Source organism: Etheostoma spectabile, chromosome 23 (assembly GCF_008692095.1).
Source record: "Etheostoma spectabile isolate EspeVRDwgs_2016 chromosome 23, UIUC_Espe_1.0, whole genome shotgun sequence".
NCBI classification, from domain to species: Eukaryota; Metazoa; Chordata; class Actinopteri; order Perciformes; family Percidae; genus Etheostoma; species Etheostoma spectabile.
In genome coordinates, this window is record NC_045755.1 from 20854832 (window position 1) to 20874969 (window position 20138).

The window sequence follows — 20138 nt, forward strand, 5'->3', positions numbered from 1 at the left end:
GTAGACCTACAGAAAGTAGCAAGATAGTGTGCAGGAAAAGCTAAATAAATGTTGAAATAAGCAAATCATAATCATAATGCTGTCTTTTATTGAAACTAATTAATAAAAAGTTTGTAGAAACCTGATCGAGGAAAAAAACTGCAGCCCGAGCCCAGCCCTGATCCACGATGGTCAAGCCCCGGCCCGACAAAGTCTCAACCTGAGCCAGACCCGACAAGCTGCAGAAAGAGGTCTCACTCTCCTTCAAATTCTGGTGGGTTTCTTTTGCTTTCTACCTTCTGCAGCTTAAAATGAGCCCGAGTCGTCAGCAGTTTAAGTGGTGATGAGATATGTAACTTGTTGAATAATGGGTCCAATATTGACTTTGGTGAAAATGTTCACATCTCTCATTGGAATCAACACACTCAGAACCTGCTGCTAGTCTCCTGAAGAGACGCGGACGTGGACAAACCCACGCAACACAGATACAGGAAACATCTCTGAGTTGGGTTCTAAACCCTCTCGGGTATGGATAATGAAAGGGTGGATGAAAATGGGACCCTGACAGTGGCTCTACAAGAAGGGTTGGGGGGTTACCTGGATTTATGGAGTCAAGACAGATAGCATTCATCCTCTGAGGACCATGAACATCAACAGCATGGATATTCAGTGTTCAAATAAGTTTTATAGTCATAACCCATAACAGGGTTAGTAATATCCTCTGGGAACCATGTGTTATGTGCTCCCCCCTTGTTTTTTCCCCTCCCTCTCTGCCGATCTCAGGTGATCCGGATTTGGCCATTAGTGAGTAGGCCCGCCCACTGTAGAAAGGAAGGATGGGAGACATTGATCTCTCTCATGCTACATTTACACATGGGCGTACAAGAAGCTTAGGCCCGCGTTAGCCAATCAGAATCCCAAAATAGCAACAACAGCAACGTATCCCTTCCTATCTCTTCTCTTCCTCTCTTCCTCTTCCTCGGCTGCTTAAAACTCAGTTTGTCTCAGTTTACATGTAAACGTGCAAACCAAGATTTCAAAGATCTCCACTCTGGCCGAAGGTTTCGTTTTCAGAGACAAATTCTCCGTTTGCAAAGGAAAATGTCTCCGTTTGTCAAAATAACCATGCAGGAGGTGGAAGGCCTCAGTCAGCCTGAAGCAACCCTTGCACCAGCGTGACGTTGTGTTGATTTCTTCTGAGGATGGAGGTCTGGTAGTCTAGTTTTTTGTGTCTTTGTTAGATTAAACACCATTTTGATAGTTAAGGTGGGGATGTTCTGGGTCCAACGGCCTTCATGGGTTGGCCCAGGGATCTTCCCCTCTTTTGTTCTATTTGGTCAGACCTCCAGACTGCCATAGTTTTGGTTAAATCTTTGGTATTCCTCGGGTATGGTCCTTTAATATGAGGACGGTCACAGTGAAGTTGAGTTTGTTGTGGATGTTACACTACGACACGGTACATTTCACAGCTACCTGGTCAGAAGTGGTTGAAATATACTTGCTCTTGAACAAAGTGGTGGACGGATGATGAACAAATGCAGTTTGACATAATAGCACCCTCAATTAATATTGATCACTGGCCAGCAGGATGGCCAGGTCTAAAAAAAGATTACATAGAGGCATACTGGAAATGTTGTTGTTTGATTTCTGCAACAACACATGCCCTGTCCTACAGCAACACACCGCCTGCTCAATACAACACCCAGCTACAGCACTCTGACACAAGAGAGCAGGGACAATAAAAAATTGTCCACCTTACTACCATGATCAATACCCACCATATCAGACGAAATGAAGGCTAAAGTGTAAGGTTTGTGGTTTCACTTGTGGTTTCTCCTGTGTCATGTCCTGTTTTACTTCCTGCCTTGTGTGTTTTACCATCTCTGGGATTGTCTGCCCTGGTGTGTTCCACCTGTTCATCAGCCCTCGTTTCTACAAGAACTGTGTAATTCAGATACAGTATTAGGGGACCACTAAGGCCTATATAAAAGAGACTTCAGATACAGTATTAGGGGACCACTAAGGTCTATATAAAAGAGACTTCAGATACAGTATTAGGGACCACTAAGGTCCATATGAAAGAGACTTCAGATATGGTATTAGGGGACCACTAAGGTCTATATAAAAGAGAGTTCAGATACAGTATTAGGGACCACTAAGGTCCATATGAAAGAGACTTCAGATACAGTATTAGGGGACCACTCTATATAAAAGAGACTTCAGATACAGTATTAGGGACCACTAAGGTCCATATAAAAGAGAGTTCAGATACAGTATTAGGGGATCACTAAGGCCTGTATAAAACCATCCAAAGAGCAGCATGTCATCGGACCTTTAAGGTCTGCTCTGTGCGTTGCTATGGTTTCTGTACACAAACCAACCAGCCAGTGGTTTGCAGGGCAGCAGACCTGTACACATCGCTACACCGACCTTTTCAAGAAGCTGGTTGAAGGAATGAACGACGGACGCTGTGTTAACACGGTCCAACAAGTCCTCCACCACTAGTAAACTCTGAAAAAAATCGTATTTTGCACAGCTACATGTTAACGTAAATATTTGTGGAATATTCACTTCCATTAACCAATGGAAACAGCTTAGTCAGAATATTGTCTTTTTTAGAATAAGGGGAAAACCGGAATACTATTTGCATGTAAACACACTCATCCCCTGCATCTCTCCCCAGGCAGTTAATCATTGCGTTTTTTGCTCTTCTTAATTTTCAGTGTATTGATTTTTGTTTGGATCTCAGGCGCTTCAGGACACCCTATGTTTGGAAACTCTTTTGACTTATTAAACCTATAAAAACTTCCTGCGGCCTCCTCGTTCCAATTTGCATTTTGGGTCCAAGCCTGTTATTGCACAGGCCCTGACATAAACATGACTAATGGCTCTTGAATATTGCTGCATTTACAGCTGGCACTGTAAGCTCAAGGGAGGACAGTCATAAGATAGGACAGAGCATTGAATAACTCTTTGGCTAATGTTTTTCTATGTATCTTCCTCTGTTATGTAAAGAAATGTATAGTCCACCATGTGCACTTATTGGAGAGTGAAATGAAATGTACTCAGCCTAAATCATTTCCATATGCAAAAGGAAATATGCTGTCACAGAAAAAAGCACAGAAAGTGTAGCAGACTTACGGAGGGAGTGCCACTCGTCCTGCCTTATCGTCCTGGTGATGTTGTAGGAGAGGTTTTTGGGTATCGTAGCCGAGGAGTAGTGATATTTGATGTAGGAGCACCTCGCAATGGAACCTGCAGGGAAGAGAACAAAGGATTTTAAATGGATAAATTAATAAAACATTGGCTCATTACATAAGATCCACACTGGTGACACAGAGCAGGAATGAATGGAACGTTAAGATAACATTATTGATTCATGATTCTGCTGGAGAGGCTATGTCTGCTGTTATCAGCTAAATACTCAGACAGTGGCAAATCAATCTTCTGTCCTAAAACAAAAGCAGTCTGCCGTTGTCATACAACCCTAATGTGTCAACGCTAAATGTAAATGACCTGTTCCTATAGAGCGCATTCATTCCAATCTCAACATCTACTCAAAATGCTTTAACATAGTACGAGAACCATTCACCATTCACACACGTTCATACACTGTAGGAACTGCAAGGCCAAGGATTGACACGCCAACCTTCCGATTGCCGGCAACAGCTCTACCACTGAGCCATAGCCGCCACAGACTCCTGGGACTGGGAGAAGGGGAACAGGGAATCATGGAGGCTCCAGCTGGGCTTTAACCAACACAGGCAGCAGACCAAACTGTGCAAACAGAAGAAACTCTAATTGACATGCTATAGCCCAGTGGTTCCCAGACTCCTTCTGCAGGGGCCCCATTTAATGGACAGAAATATGTTCTCTGTGAAAGAGAGCGAGAGAGAGAGAGAGAGAGAGAGAGACCAATAGTCCCGACCAAGCACGTTTCGATCTGACGCTAAAGGAGACTTTTAGCGTCAATAACAACGCCAAAAACACCTGACCAAGTGTCCGCATTCTACGCAATGGGAGTGAGAATGTGTTGCTGTAATATGTGGTCTATAAGTGAGCATATAAGGGGGCATATCTTTTATAAAAAATAATTCAGCAGAGGCAGGGTATGTAGACCAGAAAAGGGGGAAATCACATACAATCCATCCCCATGCCCTCTGATGAACATATTGCGCACAAATAATATTTATATAGTATTAGTATTATTTATTTTCGTCTGATTATGACAGCCCTACTGAAGCGGATGCTTCAGTGGAAGTTGCATGCTGTATATCATTATGAATTCTCAAAGCACGTTTCCATGCACTTTGTCACAGCCAAGAGTAAATACATGCGTGTAATATTTGGAGTTTTTGACTGTATTTTGGGATATTTGCACTCGCTGTTATACTGTATGTTTGTATGAAGACTGTAATATTGTGGCTGGTGGAAAAGGAGCTGCTTCCCTTTGACACCATTACTGCAGTCTGGCAAGGCTGCACACTGAATAACTGCATAGTTAGAGTCCTGGGAGAGCTATGAATTGAACTCTTGGACATTGAAGTGCACAAACAGAGACAACCAGGATAAAACACACACACACACACACACACACACACATAGGCATAAACAAGCAAACCCAGGGGAACACAACTGCTGATAATTCATGACTTTCTCTTCATCGGTGGAACAGATGAAACCATGGTGCATAATCTGGTGCAGTAAACTTTAAATACTACTATTACTACAAATAACACTACATGTCACATAATCTGCCTAAACCACAGCTTTTTGAAAAGCATAGGATTTAGGTTTTGCATGACAAATAAATCTATATTAGATGATGGGAGCTTGTAAATAGTAGAGGCATGTAGTAATGGTAGTAATACTAGAATGGAAGAATACTAAAAAAGGTTTCATTCAAATTTCAAAAGTAGGTACAAAAACTACTTAGTTTTAAAACTGAATGTACTTCACATGTGGTAGGTCTGGGTACATTGTCATATCAATTAGATTATTAGATTTGTATTAATGATGCAACATTACGTTTAACTAGTTACTACACACTAATTATGTATTTTGGAAATGTGAATTTATAAACTAACTATGGCTGTCACATAAATGGAGTAAATAAATAGAGTAAAAGGTTTTTAAAAATTCACTCTGGAATGTAGTGGAGTAGAACTACAAAAAAGCAAAAAAAAAAGGCCATTTGAGTAAATGTAATTAGTGACTACGGGTCTCCCCCACTAAGAATTTACACTTCATATACACATGCACATCGAATCAAATTGGTCTTACCTATAGTCGAAGGATCACACACACACACACACACACACACACACACACACACACACACACACACACACACACACACACACACACACAGAGGGTTTAGTGTCTTGCCCAAGGACATTTGAACATGTGAAGAGGAGGAGTCAGGGGTTGAACCTCCAATGCTGATTATTGGACAACATCAGGTGGATACAGGGTCCAAAATTGACTTTTGCGTCTATCTGCCAATGGCTGGTAAACTGAAAAAAGTTACCGGCCACAATATTTTTCAACTGGCCATAAAACTGCAAAAAAGGTCAAGACGAACAGAAACAAACAAGCAGGTCTTATTTGACTGCAGCGTATTGTGTTAGCGTTGCCTTTGTCAACAAAAAGGGGTCAACCTTCTTATGAGTAGTTGGGTTGGAACTGGAGGGTTGCTGGTTCAATCCCCATACAGACCAAAATCTGGTGGTGGACTGGTAGCTGGAGAGGTGCCAGTTCACATCCTGGGCACTGCCAAGGTGCTCTTGAGCAAGGTACTGAACCCCTAACTGCTTGGGGTGCCTTTCCATGGCAACCCCCCCACTCATCTCTCCATTAATGCATGTGTATGTATGTATTTCAGGCCTGTTTGTAATAACAACAGAGTGTAAATTGCAATTTCCCCTTACGGGATTAACTAATTATTATTATTACGTCTCCAGGAAGGTACTTCTATTCAGGAGTTCTTATGTTCACCCCCTTGTTTCTAGTGCCTGGCATCATAATGCAAAGCAAATTAATCAATGGTGTGCATGTGCAAGTCACATGCTTGTTGAAGGCTTGCCTTTCGACTCCTATAAGACATCAGCTCAGAACTGCTTCTTCTGTGTAGTGTTTGAAGATCTGAACCCTAACTTTGTGCCATCCCTTTGTGGCTTTAAAACACAGACTTCCGCTGATGTTTGATATGAACAGAAAGCTGGCTTGCGGTAGAGTCATGGAGCTGGTATTGATTTTCCCGCTGTTGGAGGAAGCCTCTGAGACCTGGGGAGATTTAAAATAAAACAGATGGCTTTGACAAGAGTCTCATCAGATCATTCTAGCAATGGGCTTCTTTTGCTCAACTACCACTCACTTGACAGCTCAGCACTGCTTTAAATGCCCACAGTCCATACTGCTCACATACAGATGTTACATTACAGGGTAATTTTTTTTTTTTTTTCAACATGACCCTATCTTCCATGTTGTTTGTCTAAGTGACCGATGGGAACAACTGCAGCAGCGGTGAAACATCCATCCATCCATCCATCTTCATCCGCTTATCCGGTATAGGGTCGCGGGGGCAGCAGCTCCAGTAGGGTACCCCAAACTTCCCTTTCCCGAGCCTCATCAACCAGCTCCTACTGGGGGATCCCAAGGCGTTCCCAGGCCAGGTTGGAGATATACTCTCTCCACCTAGTCCTGGGTCTTCCCATATTCCCATATTTACATTGACGATATGTTGGCTCTATACACGCGACATTTATTGCTTTTTTAAATATAGTCTGGTGTAGGGCTGCACAATTAATCGAATTTTAATCGCGATCACGATTTGGACTTCCCACGATCAAATTTTCGTGATCGAGCGATTATTTTTTATAAAGCGTCATTTCATAGAACGCTCCGGGTTTTTGCAAAGCCAATCTCCCGCTCCATAAAGCCATCTGCTCATGAGCCAGTCAGAGTAGTTCACTGCACCCCGTGCAGCTTAGTTTCTAGATGTAGACAGTCACAGAGGACAGAGTAGCGTGAGGAAAACTCAACAGATAGCAGTCGGTAATACGTCAGTCTCAAGGTTTACCAGTTTACCAGTAAACGCAACACTTTGTCCCATCTGTTGTTTTTCAGACAACAGCAGTGACCAGTGCTAGTCGGTGCTAGTTAGCGTCTGTTAGCTGTTAGCTAGTAGCGTCTGTTAGCTGTTAGCTCTTCTAGGACGCACCGGTGCTAATGTCCTCGCATCCACTACAATGCTGTTTATATGGATATGGTTTAATTTTGCGTTACATGACCCATTTCGTCTGTAAAGCCGTGCCTGTGTTGGATCTTTCTACGCTCTCTCGTCCTACTCTCTCTCTTCTTACTCTCCGCGCCCCGCCACACAGCGGCCGCCGGTCCACACTTCTGATATATGTCTACAGTTTTAATTTTTCATTAACACAGCTGTATATTTTTAAGTATGAGGGGGCAAACCTGTATTTGTACCAGTGTTTCCGCGGGTAACTGTTATCGCGGCCGCTACGGCGAAGAACACAGAAGAAGTTACTGAATGCAGCTAACTTCAGTTGGTAGAGTAACAGCGTGTGAGACGGAGCTGCTGTACCGAAGCCTGGACCAGGACCAGAGATGTGACCCATGGCCAGAATATCATAGTTAATAAAAATGCAGCGCACTGAAGATACAGACGTTTAATACACACGACGTGTGTATCCGCAGTTCGACCCGTGCTGGACCCGTTCATAATGAGTCAGCCGTCTCTCTGTGAGTAGCGTCCATCACACTCCCTCTCCAGTTATAAATAGCCTATGTGACAATAAAATTTGTTTTGGTTAAAATCAACAAATAATCGTGAGAATAATCGCGATCAAAATTTTGATCAAAATAATCGCGATTATCATTTTGGCCATAATCGTGCAGCCCTAGTCTGGTGGTGTTTGACGCTAGTGACCTCAGAGCTATTTCTGGTTAAACAGAAAGGTCTCAAAAAGAATTTAAAGGTCTATCTATGAAGGGATTGTTTCCATAATGTTCTCAGATACTTAGAATAATAATCTGAGTCTGTCAGCGGCAACAACAGAACTTTTAGTGGACGCTTACTGATGCTGAACTTCTGTCCTGTAGGGTTACAATGTAGCCCGGTCTGTGGCAGCCGGTTACAGTGTTCAGACTTAATACTAGACCAATTTCAAAGATTGTTTTTCTTATCAGTCACTTACACACAAAAACATATGAAAATATGGTCCATGTAAAAAAAAAACGCTTTAAGGAAGCCATCAGAATAGTCAATCTACAGGAACATGTCTGTGCAGTGACATTGTGGAGTTTTAAAGGGATGCTCCTCTGCTGCATACGTGGACAGGACTGGATGCGATGTTGAAGAAGGTCCACTGACCAAGGTTTATTGAGGTTCAAAGAGTAGAATGTGGAGAATGAGGGCCCTGTCCTGACAAGTGGTCAGAGTCCATTGATGAGAGATATTTTGAGCAGATCAAAGCAGAAAACAACCATTTCCTCCTGTCAGTGGCAGGAGGGAAAAAAAGATGTGTAAGAAGTGCTCTCTCATCCTCCAACAGAAAAAAATGGAAAGTGTTTGCTTTCTCTTTCTTTGTGTTGGCGTTCTAACCTCTGGTGGATTTCTGAGGACTATGGTTAACTGGTCCTCAGATCTCTGCAGGGTAAATCCAGACAGCTAGCTAGACTATCTATCCAACAGGAGTTTTCTGTTGCATGACTAAAACTCCTTCTGAACGTACACGTTCCACCAAAACAGTTTCCTTCCTAAAACTATTTAGCAGAGGCACCGTGGCTCTGTCCGGCGCTTATTGCTACCCACGTAATTGTGATTAGTTTAAAAAAAATACCAATGAACCAGAGCATGTTTTTTCTTTTACTGAATGCTGAGTGGACTAGCCAGACCTTCCTCAGCAGCGCTGTGGAGGAAGCTTTGGAGACTAGATCTGATCTGATCCTGTAGTTTTTATGGGAAATATCTGGTTAACTTAACTTCAACTACTGTGTTAAGGGTAAGGCTCAGGAAAGATGGAGACAGAATGGAGTCTCTCGGCTCCACAGTCACACCACTCAACCTGACCTCGTCCTTAAGACTTCCTGCTGAGGAATAAGGCACAATGTAAAGCTACTTCTGCCCTTGCTACTGAGAGACTACATTTTTTTACCACACAACCACAGGAGGTTGATTCTCAAAAGAACATTGGTAATTTTAGTGGTTTGAACAAACAGGCCCTGCAGTTTTTTTTCTTCCAATTTGTTGTTTGTGTTGAATACATTCTGTCCAGCAGGACAGTAGTAGTACATCTGTAGCCCCATGGCCGGGTTAGCTCAGTTGGTAGACCGGGCGCCCATATATAGAGGTTTAGTCCTTGACGCAGTGGGACCAGGTTTGCTGCATGTCATTCCCCCCTTTCACTCCCCTTTCATGTCTTCATCTGTCCTGTGTCCCAAAAAATAGTCTTAAATGTATATATATATATATATATATATATATATATATAGCCCACAAGTAGCCCCCAGAAGCTTCCATTTTATTACACTATACTATAAAAGTACAACCAATAAACGGATGGTTTTGTGTTAAATTTCACTAGGGGACCAAACTTTACAGTTTGATAATGGAACAAAATAGGTTGTACAATCAGCAGTGGCTTTCACCTCTGGGAAGTATTACACATGCACACCAAATGTCACAAATCTTAAATATGTTTTAGTGTAGGGGTGCTAGTAGAGGGAGAGCATCAGAGCTTCATTCTTTCACGTAGTTTTTCTAACGACGAGTGGACAAGCAGTAAGTTTCAATATTTCCATTACATTCTGAATTTCAGAAATACAATTCATAATTATTATAGGTGTGGGCATGATAAACAGTGGTATTTACAGTAACAGTTAAGATAATAGAACTATGACTGGTGCCAGCTGCAACCACCATCCAGGTGCAACCACAATCCAATAACATCAAAAACTTAATATATACATTGGAGATATATACATATCCAGCATGAACAAGAAATACACTGCAACTGCAGTATAGAAAACCAAGTTATTCTGAGTCAGACATGTCTGCACTGTGATGGGATGCTGTGAATGTGTAAACCCAAAGCTAGACGGCCAGAATAAAGCTTACATTTGGCCCACATTGGAGAAAGGGGCAGTGCTATTGTGAACTGCTGCAGAACTAATTACCAAGCATCTCTTGAATTTCTTCTGCAGAGCCATTGATGATGTGTCTAAAGGTACTTGTTGTATCCCCCATGACAGTTTGGAATAAAACAGAAATTGTTTCGCCTCCAGGCCAGCTGAGTGGAACTCAGTGCTGCACACAACAGTCAGCTCTCTCTCTCTCTGAGGGGACGAGTGAGCCCCCCCTTACAGAGAACACTGGGTGTCAGATAGCAAGACTACATGCGTGTGCATTTTGTTGGAAAGAGAATCCGTCAATAACTTGTCTGGAAAAAAACAACCTGAGATTGGCTAGAAGTAGACATCTGTTTGGTGATTTAAGTATTGATTATCTCAACACGTAGAGCTGTAGAACATCTCTTTTGAATGGTAGGGGTCAATGGTGACCAAGCATGTCTAGTCTAACACTAAACTCAGCAGATTAAAGTTATTTTGAAAGTATGAAACCCCATTTTTTATAGCATTCCCGGATGGGAGAAAAATGTGCTCTTGATTATTGGCATTTATTTAAACAGACTAAACTAAGTCGTCAACAGAGAACTCCGATTGGACAGATAGTCTAGCTAGCTGTCTGGATTTACCCTGCAGAGGTCTATGGAGCAGTTAACCATAGTCCTCAGAAATGTTTAAAAAAAAAAATCCAATACAACCCAGGCCACAACAAAGGGCGGGTTGGTATACACGTCATATTCAATGAACAGCTAACGTGGTCACAGAATCCAGTCCAGCTGTTACTACCACAACTGAGAGAAACAAAACGTATCAGCCATAATGTCACAGCAGTTACATTCTAAAATAAGGCAAAACCTATGAATCTGAAAAGACCTTTGACAACTGCATCATGACTGTGCGCCCTGATTTCCAACCAATGGCATAAAACTGGGTATTAGCTAACAGGGCTGCAGAGAGAACCACTACACATCAACTCATAATTATGAAGTATTCTTTAATACTAACTTTTATTAATCCTGCAAGGGAAATTACAATGTTTTGGGGCTTCCGTGCCTTGCTCAAGAGCACCTGGGCAGAATCCCAGGAGGTAAACTGGCACCTCTCCAGCTACTAGTCCATGACCATACATCGGACCATATGGGGATTTGAATCTGTGACCCTCTGGTTCCCAACCCAACTCCCTACTGACAGAGATACTGCCACCCTCATAACTGTAACAATGCAGTATTTCAACAAAATGTGGGCTGCACAATTTTGGAGCAGTCATCATTGTCTCAATGTCATATTCGTGTTTCCAGTTCAGGACTAAATCACTGGAGAAAATCCAACTTGTAACTATGAAAAGGAAAAATACATATTTTTCCGATCACTCTGAGATGTACATATATTTATCCAGGAATGATTAAGATCATCTTACTTCTACAGCAGTAACTAACATAACGTAGGTTGGAGAGACAAAACAGTGGACCCTGCTTTTATAGTGCATTTCCAAACATGTATTCACACCTCAGGTAACCCAGTCTTCCTATTTAAATATCTATAATAAGATATGCACCACACAATATTCTTTAAAACCTTTAATCAGCAGCAGTGATCAGCAGCCTAGTCTCAACTATTTCCAAATATTTACATGCGGAGGAGAAGTGTTCCGTCCAAGACAAAGTCAACAAGTCTGGGTCACTAAAGATGAGAACAAACATGAGTCAGCAGCTTTTTGCATAAATGAACAGCCGTTGCTACAGTCTCGGACTACAGTTTTCACAATGGAAACTGGACATGGCTAGTATAGAACCTTTGTCTATCTGTGTTTTCATGTCTTTTTTGTTATCACAGCAAATAACCAACTGTGAAAATGAACTAGCCAGACCAACTGTGTTTTTTCTTTAGGGCTGCAGTGTCTCCTATAGCGTCATTGTCACTGCCAGATGTGAGGCGAGTGCAGATTTGAGTCGTGCATGCTCAGATTTAAACGGTTAATGACATAACATGTCATACTGAAATTTGTGAAATCCATGAACTAATAAACTTTTGTCATTACCAACAATAACAGAAGATGGGAATCATTTCAAAAACATTTTAGCTATCTATGATTGTTTGACTGCTAACGTTAGCTCAAAACACCATTTAACTGACAGCCTTTGTTGTGTTTGATTGCTAGCTCGTAGCTAAGCTAGAAGTCAATTCAAAAACGTTTTAGATATATATGGTTGTTTGAGTGCTAACTTTAGCTCAAAACACCATTCGACTGATATCCTTTGCTACGTTTGATGCTAACTTGTAACCAGCAGTGAACGGACTTGGTTAAGTAGGTCTGTAACTGTCTGAGGGACAGAGCTACTGAGATTACATGTTTAGTCTATATTTTGATAATTTCTTTAGTTTTTGAATTCATACAGTAATTAAAAACCTTAAGAATGTAATAAATAAGAGTTTAAAAATGGAGGTTTGATCTAAAATTGTGCTAAGATATTTTACCTTAAAAATATATTTTGTTTACATTCCGTTCTTTATTACAAATGCCTTTTTATGTTGAAGTCAAAGGTCAAATGACCAGAGTTTAGCAAACACCTGTTGCATTGTGGGTAATAGGTATACAGAGACACTTTCTGTAGTGTTGTGATGCTAACATTGTGGGGCCCGTGTAGTTAAGGAAATAAGTTTAAGAGACTGTAAAATGACTGGCAGAAGTATATTTGACTCATTGTATTTTATGTGTTTATTTTCTTTGTAGTTTTCACGGTGTCTTACGATGGAAACGTGGTAATAAACGTTCAAAGAACATCTGTATGATGCGTGGCTGTGTTTAATTGGACCCGTGTAATTACATGGTCCGTTTTTGTGTATTGACATCACAGAAGTCTCTCGCTAGCATCTTACATGCTACTTGTTCTGCACTCGCCTCACATTAGGCAGTGTCAGTCATATTTAGACGCGCTTGGTCAGGACTCTTAGCGTCACTTCTTGACACTCTGGGTCGGCACGTACGTTCAATTTACATGCGGCACAAGCGCAGGACAGTTAGCTTTAGAAAAAGATGGAGGGTGAAGTTAGAAAATGTTGCATTCAGTGACATGCAGGACAAGAACGGAAACGAACCCTGGTCCCTCAAGGGAGAGTCCTGTGTTGTTTGACCCACTGACCCCCCCCAACCTACCTCCTAAGGATTTTGGGTCTTTCATACTACTCTTGGTTACCGTTGTCTCTCTTAATACTACGTCATCTTACAGCTCTGCGGTCAAGCTGCTGCTCTGCCTGGTGCGCTCCATACAGACGCTAAAGGGAGATTTTGGGGTCAATGTCTGAGAGACACTGACCAAGAGTCAGGATTTTACGAGTTGGGATTGAGAACGGGTGGCATCACACACTGTAAGGGTGTAGTTATGTGTGAAGCGGGAGTACAGAAAGAGGATAAGGAGTAATCTGATGCCAGGCTTGTGTGATACATTCAATATCCTTCTACATCAATCATCATCTGCTCCCCTCGGCCTGAAGCTGCCCTGTTTGATTTCCTGACCAGCGAGCGCTACATTTCCTCTCCACGGCTCGTCTCTGCAGCCCAAGGAAGCCTAATCCCAAACCTCGGGCATTTGCACCTGGAGACACATTACACTACACAACATTACAGCGCTCCTTGCAGCACTGAGACTGGGGCATATTGCTCCCGCTCTCTCAAATGGATTTCTAACTCAGTCATTTTAGCCAAATTGCCCTTCAGCCTTCTGCAAACATCTCTGAGACAGACACCATTTCCTCTCTGTAACTGATGGGGCTGTGTGTGTGTGTGTGTGTGTGTGTGTGTGTGTGTGTGTGTGTGTGTGTGTGTGTGTGTGTGAGTGAGAGAGAGTGTGTTGAAGATAATGGATTGTCTCTGTAAATGCTGTTGAATTGACCTTACTAATCATCAAGGGAGAAGAAGCTAATTTCCATAAAAGCGTCATTAATGGCTGCTGAAAGAATATCAGCGTATGCATCCAGAACAGACGTCCAGGATGGACTTGCTTAGCCTAGCTTAGCACAAAGACTGGAAGCAGGGATGAAACTGCTAGCCTAGCTCCTTTAAAATGTGATACACCTTTGAACATCACAAATCTTCATTAATTGTGTTTTATGACAAATTGTTGAAAGGTTTGCATACAAAATATACAGTTCAGTGTCCAAGACCTGCATTTGCAATGGACTATTCCCCCAGCTTCCACCTTCAGAGACTTCAGATACAGTATTAGGGACCACTAAGGTCTATAAAAAGAGACTTCATATACAGTATTAGGGGACCATTAAGGTCTATACAAAAGAGACTTCAGAAACAGTATTAGGGGACCACTAAGGTCTATATAAAAGAGACTTCAGATACAGTATTAGGGGACCACTAAGGTCTATATAAAAGAGACTTCAGATACAGTATTAGGGGACCACTAAGGTCTATATAAAAGCATCCAAAGAGCACCATGTCATGGGACCTTTAAAGTATTTCCCAACACCGTTGATGGTAGAGCTTAGGACAAGAAAGGCAAGAAAATGTTCTGTGTGAACAGACAATCAAGTTTTATCTTATCTTATCTTAATGCTGAAACCTGCCAGCTGAAGACAGGACAACAGAGTCAGTCTGTGTTTAGCGGTCAATTTCCACTCATGTTAACCCTTGTGATTAGAGGATGTTGAGTGGATAATCACAGACTGGTATATGTCAAAGTTTAGTCAGGATATTGTTTTGAAACCATTTCAATCATTTTTTTCAAACACCCAAAACTGAATGAAAGTAATCAATAAATATACATGAAGAACATATGGAATCATCCATGTTATTTTAGGGCAATTTGGTTAAAGAAAGCCATACATGTGTATTAAATTTTTTTTTAAACGGGTCAAATTTGACCACATAAGTCACATCAAAAAAATTAAGATTTGGCAGTTTTGGCGTTAGCATTGGTTGGCGGTTGGTCAAGGGATAAAGGTCCAAAGATGTTCCACGGTTGAAGATGGATGTGCTTAAAGATAGATTGCGGTCTTGCAAGCTAAATTAGAATTAAAGTCAATATGGTAAACAGTCGGGCTAAATACAGGTTAGACAACAACTGTACCAACAGGGTATCTGCTTTGCTAACATATCAGAGGACGGACTTTCTTTTTGTGTAGGGGGATTGTAGGGCAGAGGGAACAGTGCAACGCTACCTGCCTACTGGGTAGACAGAAACTGATATTGATCTACTAATATAACTCTGGGTAACTCTGACAGCAAACTAGAGGGGTTCCCTAAATGGGGTGTTACTTTAAACCTCTAAGGATTTTAAGCCAACACCAAGTGTTGGACACAGCCACACCACAACATCCCTGTCTTACAGCCAACCAACAAACTATGTCGTAAATCAGGTTTGCGAGGCTGTACAACTTATTGAAAGTGCTAAATGACTTCCGAAATCCGTTAGAGGGGAGGAGGAAACAATGGGCCTGTAATGGGGGAATATCTAGATCCAATAGCTCTTGCCATAGCTAAGGGACATGCAAATCCATCAGTCCTCCTTTCACTCCGACGCATACAGTATCCTTCACCCTGTCACAACACAGCCAGTCTAATCACACTTAAGAATGCACAAGAGAGAGAGAGCGCTAGCGGCAATAACCAGTCGTTGGTGCTGCTTAATAGCTATAAGGCTGTACCCAAGCATCTGATGGAGCTATTGGCAAGGAAGGCATTCACTTGTATATGCAAATAGACATACTCTGCTTTCTGCTTTATGATGAATCATGCACAAGTTGAAGGAGCTGATGGAATTACATTTTGCTGAATTGTACCTCGTTCAATATCATGTGACAATTATGAACGGATTGAATTGAATTGATTAACATAGGCCAAGCTGCTCTGTTTCTACTTCCAGTCCACTTGCAGCTCCATTGAGGGCTTACTTACCTTCCCTTATAACTATTCCTGTTACTGTACCTATGACTGTCACCCCCAATCTCCCTAAATCTAAAACTGCCTAGATTAAAACAGTGTTTTTTACCAAGTGGTAACTTGGTACCACTAGTGAGTGGACTTATTATTGCTAGCGGGACTTAAAAATCACACAGTTTACACGAGTGAAACTTATTTTTTGTCTTTTCCAGCTCTTTATCATATCTTGATTTTAAAATCAGTTAAACAACAACTACTTAATACATTTCTCAGAATCACACTTTTGCTAACCTGTTTTTCTTACACTTTCTGCACACCATAATCAATACCAATTAAACCAGATGATTCATGGCGTTAATTCATTCAAATTATTTAGAATATAATAATTTTTTGGTCCCACTTAAACTAGGGTGACCAGACATCCCCGGTTTCCGGGGACAGTCCCCGATTTTGGCTACCTATCCCCGGCTGGATCTGTCCCCGGAAATGTCCCCGGTTTTCACTGTGACTGAAAGACCCGAAATTGGAGTGAAAGAAAGAAAAAACTGACAAAACGTAGCCGATAATCGCACACCCAACACACGCAGGCTCCAGGCAGCCAGAGCCCGCGGTGCTCAGAGAGGTTTAGAAGCCGTGTTTTACGATGCTAAAATCACTGATTATTTACATGGAGTCTGGTGGGTTTAGCGAACGCAATTTCGCGGGCTTTTATGTTTTAAAAAGGATCTTAATCTTTAACAGAAAGGTCGACCTCCTTAGAAATCCTTTCCATAATGTTGTTAGACACTTAGAATATTAATCTGAGTCTTTTAGCAGCTAAACAAGCACTTTTATGAACGTAAATACAAGCTGGACAATTATCCTATTAACTTACATTGCAGCGATCTCGTTTAATACTGCATCACTGTCAAAGGAAAATATGTCCTCAGTAGTTTTTGTTGTATCTGATTCTCAATGAGCTGTTGCAGAAACAAGCCTTGAGCAGTAAAGCAAAAGCTGTCAGTAGTTCAGTAAACATTACAACATTATGAAATATTAAGACTTTCTATCTTGAAATATTAAGACTTTCTATCTTGAAATATTAGGACTATAAGGACTTTCTATCTTGAAATATTAGGACTTTCTATCTTGAAATATTAGGACTATAAGGACTTTCTATCTTGAAATATTAGGACTTTCTATCTTGAAATATTAGGATTATTAGGACTTTATATTTTGAAATATTAAGACTTTCTATCTTGAAATATTAGGACTTTTTATGTTGAAATATTAGGACTTTTTATCTTGAAGTATAAGGATGGATTTTTTATCTTGAAATATTAAGACTTTCTATCTTGAAATATTAGGACTTTTTACCTTGAAGTATAAGGATGGATTTTTTATCTTGAAATATTAGGACTTTCTATCTTGAGGTGTAGTGGAGTGGAGTAGGAAGTAGCAGCAGGGGTGGGTCTAGGATCAGACCTTGGGGGGGCTCAGCCCCTAATAAGAACAGCTCTAGGTCTAATGTCCCCGTTTTAAGTTTTACAAAAATAAAAACATTACTTGTTTTGGAGGTAAATACGCTTCTGAGCTGAAAATGTCCCCGGATTTTGTCTGAGAAATCTGGTCACCTTAACTTAAACACAGCTTGGTTGCTACGGTGGTGCTTCCGTTACTGTTTCACCGCAATATCTATTCAAAGTCTGTTAATGTCAGCTAACATTTCTGATGAGCCATCAGACCGAGAATGTAGCAACACAACCACATGTGTACAGTATTGACCTGAGTATTTTTTATTGTTTATAGTTTGACTTTTCATTTGTAAGAGGAAGATTGTGTTCAATCTTCCTTCAAAAGTGACAGTCTATATACTATGCTGATTTGGGCATTGCTGTTTTGTTATGGTATCATAGCAACGACTACGATTTACAGCGCTGACAGATTATTTCCAGTTCAAAAACCAGTCCCGCGGAGTGGGGAGGGGCAGTTGGAGCATGCCCAGACACTTAACCTCGATCATAATCCGATGTGTAGGAATACACTGTTTACTGAAGGAAAGTAATTGTTCTACATTCAAGTGTAAGAACAGTAGAACAGAACAGCAGCAGCATTGGGAATGTATGCAGCTGCCAAAGTCACACTCTCCTTCTAGACACATCCATTCTTTGTTATTGCAGAGCTGATCAGTGTAACAGTGTTCGGCAGCCAACCCTCGATTGTATCTCACATTTCAGAGTTTTCCATCAGGGAGCAGGGAACAGTTCACATCCGAACATATAAGTCCAGATAATAGATTACTTAAGCAAGTTCTCATTGACTGGAGAAAACATTTGTATACAAATCATCATTCTGCTTTAGTGAGTACTGTATTCAGATTGGGAACATCCCCAGCAGGAGAAACCTGAGCCAGCTGCCTTGGCCTGTTTCATGGCAGGAGGGTGGACAGCTCTCTCTCTGCCAGATGGGAGGTCCTGCTACAGTTCAAACCCTGCGTGGCCTCATTTTTTTGTGTGACCCACTTCATCTCTCCCTACGTCCCTCGTCCCTACTCCCACACCCAAACCCAAACCCATGGGATCAGCCATACTGATGCTGGGAAGACGCACAGGGCCAGATGGGGGCTGGAGGCTTTAGAAGGGGGGCGGGGAGGGGGGCACCCTGTATTCACAACACCAGCTGTCTGTTATTTTACCTCTATGATTATATCCTTACAGGATAATTGCTTCCATTAAGAGAATGAAGCACTCCTATCACTTTCAAAACGGTGTCACGTACGCAGGAGTCTGAATAAAACATAAGCAGTGATGACAAAGTATTGAAGGGTCGGTTCACCCAAATGACATACAACTATATGTATTTCCTGTTCTTCCTCTAGCTCAAACTAGTGATGGTCCAATGCCATTTTGTTTGTTTCCCGATACCAATTCCGACATCGACTTCCAATCCAATACCAGTGTGTCATATATTTTATTTTTTTGTAAACAGCTATCCCTGTATGGATGTGATATGATTGCTATCTAAGGTTAAACTTTCATGTGTTGGCTCACGGACGGTTTCATTGGAGTTATTCAAGTAGGTAGGTGAATGGTTACATTACTAGTGCATTATTTCTCTTGCACCATTATGTTTTTCTTATCTTGGGAACCATCTTGACACCCCTCGTATTAATCTTATGAGTCCTTGGGGGCCCTGGCCATGAGATTGGACACCCACTGCCCAAGTGGTATCTAGCCATCCACATACACTAGTTGTGTTTTTTGTCTCAAAGTTATGCCTCCATGAACTGAAGTGCATTCAATCGAATTTAGCTGGTGTTGCTTAAAGCATTGAAAAAAACAATGTATGGTACAATGTATGATATCTCAAATAAAACCCAAACTATCTCAATGCCACTAGGAGAGAAAAAGTGTATTTTTTGCCCGCTTGTTTTTAATCTTTGTAATTTGGGTAATCCGCCACTTTAACACAGGTGATACAAATTATACAATGGTGTAATTTATAGAACTATTTATCATATAGCAACTGTGTGTGTGTGTGTGTGTGTGTGTGTGTGTGTGTGTGTGTGTGTGTGTGTGTTTTGTGTCTGTTGTGTCATTCTCTGGCTCAATGGTGTTTTTTGCCTCCAACGTTACTCCAGGCGGCTAACCTTAACCTTCACCCTAGACATAACCACTGCCGCGCTGTCTGGAAGGACACGTTGGGGGCAAAAAAAAAAAAAAAACACCTCATTCTCTGCCTTTCTCATTCAGTCATATCCGTCCTACCTACAAAGACTGTGAAACGCCATCACCCTTTCTCTTGTTAAACTCATTTAAGTTGTGTTGAGGAGTTTCTTGCATTCTCATCCGTGGTGTTGATTGAAATGAATTGAAGTGAGATGAAGTGAGATCACAGTATGGACGTGTCAACGTTTAGCTGGCCTAATTCTGCCTGACATGGGGCTGTTGGACCTACTTCTTCAGCTGTCGAGTGTGTGAACAGAATTTAACTCATAAAAGAGACACATATAATTTCATTACTGGTTCTAGCTTGGGCGATGTGTCCCAAATTGGCGACACGACCAAGGACGTGTTATATGATGCTAAAAGAGACGACCAAGTGCAATTTATGTGACGCCAAAGGAGACAACCAAGCAAGTGTT

General features: G+C 41.4%; 1 protein-coding gene and 1 long non-coding RNA gene across 4 annotated transcripts in view; both read right to left on the reverse strand.

Moving 5' to 3' along the window:
* tmem178bb (transmembrane protein 178Bb) overlaps positions 1 to 20138 on the reverse strand; it is a 106679-nt gene that overhangs the window by 49228 nt on the left and 37313 nt on the right. For all 3 annotated transcript variants that reach the window (XM_032505388.1, XM_032505387.1, XM_032505389.1), the window contains one exon: positions 3121 to 3234. In XM_032505388.1, coding sequence (XP_032361279.1) covers positions 3121 to 3234 — 114 coding nt within the window. The remainder of the gene's footprint in view (positions 1 to 3120; positions 3235 to 20138) is intronic.
* Positions 14113 to 19162, reverse strand: LOC116673204 (uncharacterized). The gene is made up of 3 exons (XR_004327780.1): positions 19152 to 19162; positions 16143 to 16144; positions 14113 to 14179 (listed from the first exon to the last, which is right to left on the reverse strand). It is a non-coding gene; the product is annotated as an uncharacterized LOC116673204 (long non-coding RNA).